Genomic DNA, 15,485 nt, shown 5'->3' with positions numbered 1-15,485 from the left:
GAGGGCCGAAAACACTGCTGTAATTTAATAATGGCTACAAAAGAATAGATGTCAGATAAGACTGCCCAAGGATAATCAACAGCTTAGAGAAATAAACTCCTAAGTCCTCCTTTCTTGGAAATGAAAGCTTTCCTAGTCGGATTAGATGATTTATTTTATGTATTTAGTAGATATATCTATCTACTGGCATTGTATGTTACGGGGCTTGTATAATTTTGTTAACCAAGGCGTAATTATGGTTGATCATAATTCATAATACGAGTAAACTAGGACAATTAATTAAATTCATTCAGAAACTATTGAACTTATTCATTTGAATTTAGCCTGTAGCGATCAGACTGATGTTTTATTAGACACTAGCTTATGCCCGCGACTTTGTCGGCGCGGACCTAGGTTATCGCGCGGTGGCGCCTTCTATCGGAATAAAAAGTATCCTATGTTGATCCTTGGAGCTTAAGCTATCTCTATACCAAATTTCATCAAAATTGTTTCAGCGGTTTCGACGTGAAAGCGTAACAGACAGACAGACAGACAGAGTTACTTTCGCATTTATAATATTAGTAGGGAAGTAGGGATATTAGTAGGGATGTTAAGTTCCAACGGCTCATAATCAATAGTTACGTGCTGGCAAATAAATTGCATACAATTTAATAAACCCTAATAGAGAGTGGTATGTAATTGGTATCCAGCAGGAAACTTTTCTTACTTCGCTACTGATAGCAACTACATTTCAATTGGACTTACATAAGATAAACAAGATTTGTTCTTACCTGGAAGAACTTGTTTTCTTTGTTACCTTATCAATGACACATTGTCAAATGAACGCAATTAAATGAAGCATATGCAATTCCATAATATTATTTTATTAACAACTTTTTTGCTAACAACACATGCGTAGTTAACTTTCATTTTGTCTAATTAAGACAACATGGTTCAAAATAAATAAATAAATGTCATGTATTGAAGTAACAGAATCAGTTCTTGTATACAAATACGCTGTGTATAAAATAAACGTACGAGTGTTCGTCACTGTCACAAAAGTTGCAATCTTTAATTGATGACATCTACTATCTATCTATAACAGCCCTTATAGCGCCCGTCTTCGGGCATAGGCCTCCTCTCCTCTCTACTTTTCCAGTCTTGCCTATCCACTGCCACTCGCATCCAGTTTATGCCAGCTTGTTGCCAATTGACATAGGATGACATATATTGGGGATTAGCCTGTAAGGTACTCGAACGTTTACCCTTAATAAACTTAAAATATTCTTTACTACCCATAGGGCCTTTAACGATGTAAATTTTATTCAAAGACAAAATATTTTTTTTCAATTTAGGCTATACATGACAAGCACTTATGAATGTCAAGAAAATCTACCACCGGTACATCTACTATTGTTCTCTAGAGCTCAAGAAAAAGCTAACCAGTAGCTGTCAGCCACAGTTACCTACCTGAAAATCTTAGTGGAAAACCCATTTTATAGTTTAGACTACCGGATGGCCGAGTGGTTAGAGAACCTGACTACGAAGCTTAAGGTCCCGGGTTCGAATCCCGGCCGGTGCAGATATGTGTATGAATAATACGAATGTTTGTTCTCGGGTCTTGGATGTTTAATATGTATTTAAGTATGTATTTATCTATATAAGTATGTTTATCCGTTGCCTAGTGTCCATAGTAGTTACAAGCTTTCCTTAGTTTGGGACTAGGTCAATTGGTGTCAAGTGTCCCATGGTATTTTATTTTATTTTTTTTATAGTATATTTTGTGCTCTCCACGGACGATGGGTCCAAAAAAGTAAGCGAAACAATTTACTTTATTGGAATCGGAACGCGGATTCAGAGTGCCAGTCTTCCTGGCTCTCGCTCCATCCACGCCGGCGCGCCGCTCCATTTTATTTACAGTCGATATAACTTTGTTTATTAAACAAAGGAAATTAAACTGGTTCACACACGTCGAATGCAGGTATTACATTACAAACAAGGCAGGCAACTATCTTCATTGTTCCAATTAAACTGGAGCAAACCAGCAGGTTATAGGCCGGGCTGCGATATAGAGGATTTATTGATCATAGGCAATAGCAGCAAACATGCCTTATTGAAGATAACGTGCCTATTAGTTCGGGTGGATCTATATAATTGATTTCGGCTAATTATCAAAAACAATTTAGTTCTTTGAGAGAACTGTTTAGTTTAATCGACAAGATAAACTTAAACTTTATAACTTCCCTAATTACTAGGTAACTATAATTTACGTTAGGTAAATACTTACTGTTTAAGTTGATGCCTGCTTAAATTTTAGGACCATTTACATTTGTTTTTGCTTAGGGATTTAAACGCTCGCAGCGATTATGAGGTCCGAGGTCTTACATTTTAATATTATGAATGATGAAGACTGGAATATGAAGATAACACAAGATATATACGATTCAGTTTCCTAATGAAACCCTATTATTATGGTTAATTAAACGTGAAAATATGCAATAAAACTAAACGAAAATTAGAGTTATTACAGCGGGTCCTATTATTTCAGCCAACTCTGATGATATTTCTCATATTTAGTTTAAAGCGAGGCAGAATTGCGATCATAACTCGTTTTAAGTGTCTCTGGTTGTAATTGCATGTCGCTATAAAAGCAAACAAGAAAGAATCGTTTATAGGCTGCACAGATTGTGGAAACACATGTGAGCTTAAAAATAGATTTACGACACCGAAATGCTGAATCGTTTAAAACTTCGTGTCACCCATTTTGTAAGCCATAAAGTGTTTTATTGCAGCCACAGGTGTGGCGCGAAAAGCCACAATTCAGGATGATCGTAAACAAATGTTTATGTGGCATTCACAGAGGCTCGAGGACTTGCCGATCGGCTGTCACTTTGTGTCCGTCGACTGGTCAGCGGACGGCTGGTAAGTCGCTGGACTAGTCGACGGACTGGCGTATCGGGGTCCTCATATGGGTCATCTGGATTCGTGTTAACGGGCCGAGCTGCGGCCGAGCGCACTCGTCCTCAATATCGTTTAACTGGAATCGCTTCAACGTATTCCCATTACATGTAAACTTGTTTTACGGTCGGGCCAGAAAATGATGTAACCTGTATTCTTGACCTGTATTATATTGGGTAGTTAAATACCTACGTACCAGTTGCATAGAGTGAAAAATTTCCTTACGCAACCCGGAGAGTGAGAGATGCGTGAGATTGATATGTCTTCAAACGCGACTCCTCGGACGAGCTTCGCCAAACTTGTCACCATTGACGTCATGTAAAAAATTTAAGCAACTCGGTAGGAATCAAGCTGTTACGATGCCACGCCATACGCCACACTAACTTCATTTTAAACAAAGAATTTATCTATTATTAGACATTGCTAGTCTAATAATAATTTCAAGGCATTACTTAAAATATCGGAAGTATAGGTAGTGCCACCAGAGTTGAGGTCACGCACACAAGAATATGTCGTGTACTTAATAACAGCAGTATTTTGTCATTTGCTCATTCATTTCATTCATTCTCCTTTTTTGCAATCAGTTATTTTTTGTAGCTGTCGCTTCAACTCGTGGCACGACCTATAGTTTTGATTCCATCTATTATAAAAATACCTACGTACCTACATACCTATTACGTTATTATCACTGATTTTCAATGTGTTAATATCGTTTGCAGTTCCATTTCAGTGTTTTTAATATTTATTTTTTATCACCAAAGGCTTTAAATCTGTAACGGGTGGTGCATTCAGATGTGAAACGAATGAAAAATTAAAACTGAAGTTTCCGTATGATAAAATGCTTGCATTGCATCGGCACTCAGTGCTTAATTATTTTGCTGTCCATTTCACTCATTGGTTTTATTACATTTTCAACAACTCAACCATATTATACAATTATATTTTAAAGTGCAATAAATTCGCATTCTCATGTTATTGCACACAAAAGTTCACAGACGCGTGTCTCAAGTGGATGGCACTCGCGCTCGCAGTGGTCCCAACCGGTCCGAGATATCGTGTCCGTGAGCAGTGTCTAAGTGTGCGTTGCTCTAGCGCACTTTGTATGTACATTGAATTCTGTACCTATCTGTTTTGTGGCCAAACTAGAGGTCACGATGACCCAAAACTGATGTACCTATCAAGCGAAAAACGACGAAGAGCTGATTACATATTATTATTATTGAATGGGATAAGACTAGGCGAACAGAGAGATTTTATATACCCTATAATACTTTTCGGATAGCTTGGGTACGGTGACAACTGCTTTTTTTCCATTCCACGCCATGAATGTTTCAGGCCAATATGTTATAAAAAATATACCTGAATCTCGGAAGAATAAAAAAAATGAAATATCTTCATGTAGCTTGAAATATATCGTAATAATAAACACAAATCACTTAAAAATATATTATTTTGTTATTAAACTAATAAGATAAATTTTAATCTCGTCAACTTTCATCGCGTAAAACGGAACTCAATTACAATAGAACTTGACTTTGCTTATTGATCGAATCGATTCCACAATCTTGTCAAAAAGCGAAGGGCCTTGAATGCGTCTTTGTTTTGAGTGTTTCGTATTGTTTGATTTTTTTGAACTGTTAAGGTAAATGTCCCAATCGCAGACCTCCCTCCCCCCCCCCCATCCTTGACATTTCAGCCGTTTTTTTGCAAAAATAGGAAAACGAACATTGGAACCGTGTTTAATATACTACCTAATAACACCATCTATGATTCCCATGTCAAAGCATTCATTCATTCAATCAATACTTTTTTAAAAATGACGTCACTTTGCTAACATGTGCTTCAGAGTGAAAGTGCGCTACTTTTCTTACGTGTTTGATTAAGGACTTCGTGCAGTTTTTGTGGATTTATTCACTGGAGTACTGTTTCAGCTGGTAAGTTTTAACTAAAATCAGTTGATAAGTGTACAAACTATTTATTTTGTGTGTTTTAATGAACAAATCGCCTTTTATTCACTATTTTAAAGGCATGTCAAGCACTGGTACAAAATTTCTTCAATTTCCAGTGGTTGACACCTACGTCAAGCACTCCTTCAATCGATTTTTTATTGAATCTTAATTTCAACCTTATCGTAAGGTAGAAGATCACAAGTTAAGCCTTTATCTTCAATCAAAACATTTCCAACGGTCGTTTGAGTAGTCTTTGACATGGGTGTCAAAGACTCTTTTACTATGGGGACCCAGTGCTTGACAAGTATGTATTTAGGTGTCAAATAATACAACTGGCGTCAACGATTGGTTACAGGTATATAAAAATAAATTACTAACGAAATTTATATTACTATTATTATCATTTATTAGTAATAAAATAAAATGACGAATTTATCTCATTATGATATTTTTTAGTTATTCTTTAAGTGTATCCACAGGAGTATTATGTTACATATCAACGATTATAATTGTTTATAATAAGTAGGCAGGTACTAAAATGTTCTTGTGAGGTAAATTGTATATTTAAATGTTACTTATCATATATTTAAAACAATATATGGATTATGACATTAAAACCATTATATAATATGCCTGTCAAATACTGGAAACACTGATTCAATTTTTCATAGTCAACAACTACGACTTTTGAAAAATTGCCTGTCAAAGACTGGTACAATTTTACAGGTTTCGGGAACATCATATATATTATAATAGTGATAAGATATAACTTAACATTAAAGTTGCTATATGATCAACTACAAACCGCTCAACATCTGCGTCCGCTGATATGTCTGTGTAATTGATAAGAATAATAATTTCGAAATGTGTGATTTTCGGTCTAAAAGTGTCGACCACTGGAACATTTACCTTACTTTGTTATTAAATTTTGTTATTACGGTTTTAGTTTTTTTTTTACCGTTATTAGTTTTGATAAACTGCTAAAAAATACCGCATGGTTTATGAGATCCCGATAGACAAGCAAAAACACTTGATATGCGGGCGAAGCCGCAGGAAAAATCTAGTTAAAAATATAAACTCTCACGAATAAAATCGATTACACACCCTTCATATTCAATCGAAAATCGCAAAAAAACGATTCGTATTTCCATTGTCACAATCCTTTAATTGCTTAATGACATGTGACACCGTACCCAAGCTACGTAGAAAGGATTATAATTGCTTGAAACCATTCAGTAGGTAAAGAGTTTTTTTAACAGTTCAAAATTCATACTAAATAATCAAATCTTAAATAATCAAAGTAATCAAAACAATTTTTTCTCTGTGTATCTGTTTTCTGTATCGCATACTATGTCTGGTGTACAATAAAGAGTCTTTGTATTGTATTGTATTGTAAGTATTGTAATACCTAACCATATCCATACATGCTTTCGTCTGTGTACCAACTCTTCACTAATTTATCGATGAATCGATTTAGATGAATTTTAATACTGTGCTCGGTTGTTAATGGTTAAATAAAACTCTCGGAAGGATATAGGATAATTTAAATTCCGGAAAATTTCATAGTTCCTGCGGGATAGTGGAAAATTTAATCTTCACCGACAGAGTCGCGGTCGCGGGCAACGACTGGTTACCATAATATCTAGCTTTAGGTCATTTGTTGACTTGCGTTAGTAGAAACCTAGGCACGTAATTTCTATACTTAAATTGTATGGAAATACTAAATAACAACCTAATCAATGAGGTCAAGCTCAATAGACGTCGCATCTTTGGTCTCGAGCTCGAGAGCTATGTACATTCCGTTCAAAACTACTCAGCCACAAACGCTTTGGTAGAGAATAGAACAAATAACCAATTCAATTAATTTGCTTGAAACTGCGCACTTGAAATGTAACTTCATGCGCTTTATTATTTGAGTTGTGTAACTTATCACGTTATATATATGGGGGTGTAAAATAGAGTTCATAGTTTGTTTTTCGAGTTTTAATAGCATGAAAACGTAGCGATTTATTTCATAACTATATTTTATTAAAATTCTTCACTCATCTAGTGGCTCCGAAGCGGTAACGTTTCGTGTGCTCTGCCTACCACATTTGGAAAACAGGCGTGATGTTTGTCTTCACTCATTTTCATACACAATACTAACAATCCCCTTGTTTACAGGTATCTGGAATGGTTCAAAAAAGAAAACAGCATTACCGGCCACCCGATCGAATGACCAGGTAAATAAATAACCCTGCATTTACTACACTCGTCTCCTTAATCAAAGAAAAAAAGATTATCATATTGTCCGCTACGTGCTTTTAAATATCAAGTTTCATTCATATTACAACTAATTTACGACTCTGGATGCAGCTGCAAGATATTTTAAATGCCTCTACGTAAGTTAAACTACCTACTTTAAAGTTTTCTTTTTTAATTTTACATTTATTTCATAGCATAATAGTAAAAACAACCAAAGCACTGTAAGACTAACGTAGAATGTTGATTCTGTACGAAGAATAAACGAAATAAATACTTAATATCCAAAAAAATAAGGAAAAATGGGAACAACGAGTGAACTTTCGTAAAACATCTTTTGAATTCTAAGGGGCTAAATAGAGCTTCGTTGTCAATAAATTACGTTAAGGAGTATGATATATTACGCAAAAATTAAATTAAAACCCATGACGACATGCCTCGCACGCAAACCATGTAATATTGTACTCATTAATGTGTACTTCAAATTTAGAAAGTATCAAATCAAACGGTTCATTAGTTACCGAAGTGACACCCGGAACGCGTCGGCAAGTGGCGCTCCGTGCGGGATAATGCCCCGATCGCGTGCTGCCGCGAATTAGCACTTCGGTTGCATTACACATTAAACCAAATGAAATGATAGAAAGAACCTAACTAACCTAACTGGTAAGTTTGTGGTTAATTTGGAAAATTATTTAAGTAATTGAAAGACTGGCATATGAGTTTTCTTTTCAGACCTAGATCAGATTGTTACGAGTTTGAGAAAAGAACAATACGAACGAGACGAAAACAGTTCATACATACATAAGCAGTTTAGATACATTTTCAGCAACATCAGCAACATAAGTTTTCGTTAAATATTGTGTTTATAAATATTACTCCTAAGTCCTAGTACAAACAATAACTGTCTTCATTGTCAGATATATTTATATAGAAGTAAAGGTCAGTGTACATCGATGTTACGCGAAGCTGCAGTTTTTAAAAAGAGAATTCGAATTTTAATAATAGTTCCTTCAAATCTCGGTGTGAACTAATCCTAACTTCATAACTTAAATAGGTGTCAGTGTGAATTAAATCACGCGAACATTTTTACTCGCCTAAATTATAAACTTGTATTTTATTAGCATGTAATTTCGCTTTCATTTATTACAAAATGTGCGATGCACTTAATAATTATGGTTTATTTTTAGAAGCTTTAACTTGCAACGTTCGCATGATCGTTTGTTTATATTATAACTAAGTCTGTAAGACGTGATTTCAAAAATTTCAAACCATTTTTCGACCAACTCCTGGAATCCGATTGAGCTGAAATTTGTATTATTTATATAAATCCGGTAGCAATATAGTAATCAGGCTGTAAAATTCTGCTGGTTCACCCATGATCTGTCGGAATATAGTTTGGACGATATGCAAGTACAGTCAACAAATAAGCTTCTATTAAAAATGAAATTCGGACCAAAACTTATTACTGTATTATCACTGTTAGGTACTTACAAAGTTCCTAGAGTCACTTCCTGTTCCGCAAACTATCTTCTACGCTGCTCTTATAAATTACTTTTATAAATACTTATTAAAAATTATTATCATTTTTTTACCAACATTTTTTACAACACATTTTTTTACAAGATACCTAAGTTGCAAACAAGCAACCGGGTCTATAACATTTTCCTAAGTATATAGTAACTAAATGCAAGTTCATCCTAAAATTTAGTTACTCAATGCAACCAATAATGGTTTGCGCTCTCAAGTAGGTACTGGGGACAAATTAATGCTGTCGATATCAAACCCATTTGGCTTCTTACCGCCCTTTACTTCGGCACGAGAGAGAGATTGCCCTATTATATTAGTGCCATCCACAAGGAGGCGTGATTTTGTCAAAATTAGCCATTAATGACATTGTAATAAGAATCACGGCACGCGAAATCGTAAATGACTACCTATATAAAGTAATTACCCACTCTATGACTAATTTATGTCTAAGCGGTCCTTAACCAGAGACATCCAAACTGCACCGAAGTCAAGTTTATTTCTTCGTAAGAGTTCTGTACCACAAATGAACAATGAGAGGAATAGAAATATTATGGTGTGTGTTTCCTTCCACAATCGATGTCATTCATTTCCACCTCTCCCGCTGTCAATGAGCATAGGTTTTTCGTGTTTGATAGGTTTTAGTAGATAACAGCACCTGCTAACCAAAAAATGTAATCTGTTTTGAACCACCATCTCTATAATCACTGTTTTTTTGACAATAAACTTCTTATATTATTTGTTATATTAGCAGAATGTTGACTCTACGAAATCTAAGATGTTTTTGTTTTCGGTTACAACAAACACCACGTCGCCCCTAACCAACCTTTCCAAAAACATAAAAATACTCGAAAGCATACACGGTGCATATAGCCAAAAGACGTGAGTTCGAATCCCGTTCGGCGCATCCAAAGAGATTCGTATGAAAGTTAACATAATTTACGACTAGGTACTTTATTTTTAACGGAGCTGGGAAAATAATCGTTTAGCCAAGATCGTCTCCGTAGGACGAAACTCTTCAGCGATTCATGGCATTGACTTGAAACTGGGTACCGTTATGTAGTTTGGGTGACAATAGAAGTGTACCTAATCAATGTACAGTCAGCAAAAAGCTTGTTTTTTACATTAATCTCATTTTCACAGTATTACGAACGGTGAATAGTACAAAAGTACTTTTTAAGGAGGGCATTATAAAGTCTAATAATGGAATTGGATTTCGAAAACTGCCAGTTATATGTCCGTGGGCTGGCAGCCGGGGTCCTGTAATTCATTATTTCATTTCTCGTTACGCGGGGCCGCGGCGTATCGCGTGGCATGAGGATGTAACTAATGAACATTTTGTGTTTGTTTCCTGAATTAGGTTTCGCACCACCATTTGTATTCACGAACACAAGAATTTTAAAGCTTATTTAAAATTGTAATTGCAAGCTCTGCTTTAACATGTTAAAGGTGACGTGCAGTGGACGCCTACGTGCCTACTTGCTATGAAGATCTCAATTATTTTGTGGATGTACCTATATCATCAGACCCCTCCCCCCCTACTCTAAATGTGACATAATTCCCCGGCTTAGTTAACTAAGACTTTTATTAAGAGTTTTAGGGAAAAAACCTTTTAAAAACAAAACGTCTTTCTTATATCTAAAATTGTCGTTCAATTCAAGTGTCGTTCTCTAACCACACAAGGTACACTCCATTGTATCTCTTAGTTCGTACCTTTAACGGACGTTCAGCGGATATATGTAAAACAATAACACTATGCCGTATTGTTTTTCGTACAAAGTCTAAAAAATGTACTGATGTACAGCTACATGACAAGTTCAGAGTAGTTATCAGGTATCCGTCCGCGATCTATAAAAATCACGATCGGATAGCATAGTGCATTGGTTCCGAGCCTCGGGTTAAATTACCCCTAAAAGAGTAAAACTTTATCTAGTGGGGGGTTAGTGAACAAGATGCCAAGACGGAGCGGAATGGCTACAAATACGATGTAAAGTTCGCACTGCACTTGTTTTAAACGGGTAAATGAGAACTTGTTACAATTTTCAGGGGGAAAAACTAAAAAGTTTAGAAACCACTGGTCTATGATGGTAGAAAAGAATGAAGCTAGATGCTAGAGGTCCCTAGTTCGAATGCTGATGTGGGCAGACGTGTGTGTAATAAACTAATGAATTCGGATTTTTGTATCTGAGCCATGGATATTCATCACATCGTGTATATGTATTCAGGTGCAGTGTTCGTTGGTACTTAAGTTTCGGACTAGGGCAATTGGTCTGAAATTATCCCATCATGATATCTCTGTTTACAAATATGTTGTTTGAAAACATGTAAGTAGCTTGCATTCGTAGGGAAAGTAATCACTGTTTACTTCCTGATGTCACATAATGCGTATGGAAGAGCTCTACTAATTAGTAGCTCGCCAATGTACACACTTTCTCACTAGCAGTTTCTTGAGAAAGTAGCATTCATGAAAGGCTGCCTTGCTTATAATTAACCTCATGAATTCTGTGGCAGTGCCTCAAGAAAACATCGACTCAGAAAAAAATAATGAGCTTGCATAATCTGCTCCTCAGATCAGCTCAAAGTTTTTTTTAAATGGCTTCTGACCGGTCGGACAATTCTGCTAGCAGCGGCAAACAAAATTGTAATCAATTCAATTCAATTTTTATTTAAATACTTATAGCTCCATCGAAACTTTCGATGATTCCGCCAATATCGAGATTGAAAAATATACTATCGGTTGGCCGTTGTACGACTTGTAGCAAAAATTGTAAACGTATGTTTTATCTGGTTTCATGGTTTTATCTATGACTGGCAAAGACGATTAATGTCAAGTGACAGATAGAGATAAACAAATGTTCGCGCTGTCATCGTTCATCTACCATTACCTCTCATTATTTGGTTTTCTAGATTTTTTTTACCGTGCAACGATAAAACCTACTAGACACTGGAAAAATTGTCTTCCAATGGACAGCCATTTAAAAAATATATATTTGGAATAAGGGGCCGAAAGTTAACAAATTAAGATCTATTTGTCTATATTTGAACAGTACGAAAGCTAATAATAAGAGCTTAATATCTTTCATAAAATTACTTAAATGTCTGCCTTACGGCTTGGTATTCATTTTTGTCTACTTACTTACTCGTATTGTAGCATTTAATCAAATCCTTAGCCCGAATTTCCCTCTAGCTCTCCCTCATTAGTCCGAAATGTATTTAACCCAGCAATAAACAGAATGCACCATTAATTGTGTAAGTAATTAGATCAACTTTTTCCTCCACTCAAGGGTATGGTTCGAAATAAACCTTTGGCTAGTAAAACCTTGTTCAAAGCAATACGATACCGCGGAGTTCAAATTTAATATTGCAGGTTCGATATATTGGCAATATTGTTGTTGATGCTAGAGATGGATTAGCTCAAAATACGTCAATTTTCTCCCTGTAGACAAAAGATTAAGGGTTGTAATTAACGCAGCTTCTTTAAACTGTCGTTTCTGCCTTCAAATTTAATTATTTGTCTACTAAATTAATAAATCAGCGACTAATTTTAAGCGCCTAATAAATACTTTTCAAGCGACCGTATATTGTGTAATCCAAGCTACGTTTTAATGAATCATCATCACGATTATTATAGAGCAACTAAATTTGTAATATGTCTACAAATAATATAATATAATAATAATATAATATAATAATATATGTAATATGTCTAATTGTTGGCAATAAACGCATTTTCTTTCTTTCTTTCTTTCAAATAGTTAGCTTCTAATAAGTGTCTTTATTGCATCTAATTAACAATTTTAACAGACTCTAATTTAATATTATCACCTTTATTAAATTATGACTGAATCTACCATAAATAAACATCAAATTTATTTATATTGTCATCAAAAAATTAACAGTGGTAGGTCAAATTTTATATTAGGACCAATATTTTTATACCTGTGTTAAAATTTATGTTATAAGCGACTAAATCTTTTTTAATTAAACATGAAAAAAACGGTTAATGATAATCTGAGGGGCTAAGGTAAGGAAAAAAGTTTCGAAGTTTCTTCTATGTTGTGTATCAAGACAAAAGTGGCCCGCCAGAAAGTCGACGAAGCCGCTCTATGGCGGGGCTTCTATTTTCTGCTCTGAGGTAAAATGGTAACGAACGAATTAATCATTTCTTTTGAGTTGTGTTTCAAGTTAAAAGAGATCCACATGAAAGTCGACGAAGCCCCGCTGTGTGGCGGTGAAAGAGGTAACGAACGAAGTTATCATTTCTTCTGTGTTGCGTATCAAGGCAAAAGTGGCCCGCCAGAAAGTTGACGAAACCCCGCTATGGCGGAGCTTTTATTTTCTGCTCTGAGGTACAATAGGCAAGGTACGAACCTATCATTTCTTCTGTGTTGTTTATCAAGGCAAAAGTGACCCGCTAGAAAGTTGACGAGGCCCCGCTGTCGCGGGGCTTCTATTTTCTACTCTGAGTTTCAAAAGGTAACGAACGAGCCTATTTTGAAATGAGTGAATTTTTGTTAAAGAATACGCGCACTTCTAAATAGTGTCTAATTGTAAACAAATACATGTGACACGTTGCGGTATTCTGGATGCAGCACGCTCATTGGCGGCCGGCCGATTACGGCGCGTGCGCGCTCTCGCTCCCGCGCAGCGCACCACGAGGTGTGTTGCTAATTTTCATTAAAAAAGAAGACGAATTAATTCATGATAATTTTTATGTTGCTTTACAATTGTTTGTTATTTACTAAGCCGTGTATGTGTTGTGGAAATAAAGTTTTTTATCTATCTATCTAAGTATTAATTTAGTTGTTAAGTCATTATTTACGATGCTCTTTATTGGGGGTTGATTTTGATTAAATTAGTAGACAGATATTGAAGCTCAAAAATAAATAAAGTAGCTCACTTACAATATTAGTCGCCAAATCAACAATTTTGAAGATAATATATTTATCGGTAGCCGAGCTATATAATTTGTTGTTTGTATTGTAAAGATGGCATAGTAGTTTAATAGAAGCTGTTCTATAAAACTACTATGCCAGGGGCCGCCAAACTACGGCCCGTGGGCCAGGTCCGGCCCGCGAGCCCCTCTAATCCGGCCCGCGCAAAGAAAGTGGGAGAGCCCACGGTCCGGCCCGCGATAGGGTCCGATTTTATAAAGCTACAAGTAACTAGTAATTAGTTTTTTATGACCCGCCACTGACGGTAATTGGTCATAATCATAGATAGCCACTCATGAACATAATCAACACCAAGTGCGTTCCTTATGCGTTACTCGTACCTAGGTACCCCCTGAAGACTACGTCTACTTAACTAATGCATTACCCCCATGACCAGCCAAAGCCATTAAGTGCAGTGTGGCCCTTGAGTCAAAAAGTTTGAAGACTCCTGTATTAACCCGTTGCTTACATACAAAAACAGATGTTCCGTTGCGGATGCTAAATAATATGCGGATGCTAAATAACACTTTAGTCGCTGCACTTATTATTTCTCAAAGATTAACACTACTTACCCGTTTATTAGATCGGGTATTTCTAATGAATATCTTAAATTTTAAACCCCTATCCCTATCTCTTTTCGTTTTTTTTTTTGTATAACAATAAGTACATGCACTTTTTCGGCTACGGCTGCATAACGATCATCTTGTTTAATTTTTCGTAACTCTATCATCTTTGCCAAAATATTATAAAATCGTCAGTGGCCGGATCGCCCGGTGCAATGGTGGAGGTGGTCAATTTGGAGCAGCCTGTAACTGTAAGCATATGCGTATATGTCGATATTTTTTTTTCCCATATTGCTCCTGAAAAAAAAAACGCACAGTGTTAATGATTTGCTCACAGGCTACAAAATCAATTAAGAATGATATTGCACATAGCCAGTCTGAATTCGACCGAAATTTAGTTTTCGGTATCCATGAATTCGAAGACTAATATCACCAATACGTCGGACTGCGCGTGAACTTTTACCAGCGGATCATAATATTCAGAAACTGTTGTGCTATTGGATGCAAATTGAATTGCTGCGCAGACGTATCGGTTTGAGCAGAACATAACCTTTCTATTTAGAGGGTAAAGATGCGGAAAGAGGCTAAGTCTCTTCGCTAATGGCTGTGTTTTTGTGCAGGGCGCGGGCGTGAGATGGCACGCGCGGGCATGCTGCACAGGGGAGGAAAAAATGGCGCAGAGTGAGTATTCGTGTTCAGACTACGTATTGACTGATGGGCATTTTCATTTAAAGATCAACTAACTCAGCTATGAGTTGAATCTTCCTTAGTATAGCCGAATAACCAAATCATAAATCAGTTAACTTGCTCGTCGCGTCCCATGGGTAGGTGCACATTTTGTATCATAATAGCGTATCTCCATCGCGTGCACCAGCGAATGTAGTTTTTGTATGCAAAATCTGTTATTTTATTGCGATCGCAAGCGTCAGAAACGTTAGGCAGTAGGTACAGCCTCTGGTCATTTGGTTGGACGCTCAATTCAGTACGGTGTGTTCCTTGATCGCATATCCTTCCGCACCCAAACTAAAGTTCATGTGGTATCGACGATACACTAAAGTTATATAAATGTGAAGCCAATCTGATATTAGGGTAGGTAGCGTCAGAGATACTGTGCGAGTACGTTAAAATGACACAAATGGTGACAAACGTTTAGCAACACAAATCCGATTACCTAATTGGTTAATAATTTGAGATTTCACGGTAAGTAATCAAAACACATGGATCCACTTGTTAGCATACAATGGGTACATTGCTGACGTGCGTGTGACGCGGCAAAGTAATTTTATTTGAGACATTAAATGAAAAAGCCCTGATGCTGTTTTTAAGCTTATGAAAAG

At 36.2% G+C, this 15,485-nt stretch overlaps 1 protein-coding gene across 5 annotated transcripts in view; it reads left to right on the top strand.

Moving 5' to 3' along the window:
- Nucleotides 1–15,485, top strand: part of LOC141426705 (uncharacterized) — a 173,109-nt gene that overhangs the window by 69,657 nt on the left and 87,967 nt on the right. For 2 of the 5 annotated variants that reach the window (XM_074085827.1, XM_074085828.1), the window contains 2 exons: nucleotides 7,050–7,108; nucleotides 14,769–14,829. In XM_074085827.1, the coding sequence (XP_073941928.1) occupies nucleotides 14,783–14,829 (47 nt within the window). In that variant the 5' untranslated portion in view covers nucleotides 7,050–7,108; nucleotides 14,769–14,782. Of the gene's footprint in view, nucleotides 1–7,045; nucleotides 7,109–14,768; nucleotides 14,830–15,485 lie in introns of all 5 variants that reach the window. The other 3 variants (XM_074085825.1, XM_074085826.1, XM_074085824.1) reach the window with 2 other exon arrangements.

This window comes from Choristoneura fumiferana, chromosome 3 (genome assembly GCF_025370935.1).
Source record: "Choristoneura fumiferana chromosome 3, NRCan_CFum_1, whole genome shotgun sequence".
Classification (NCBI taxonomy): Eukaryota; Metazoa; Arthropoda; class Insecta; order Lepidoptera; family Tortricidae; genus Choristoneura; species Choristoneura fumiferana.
The sequence above is the reverse complement of the archived record's forward strand: the minus strand, read 5'-3'. Positions and strand labels throughout refer to the sequence as shown.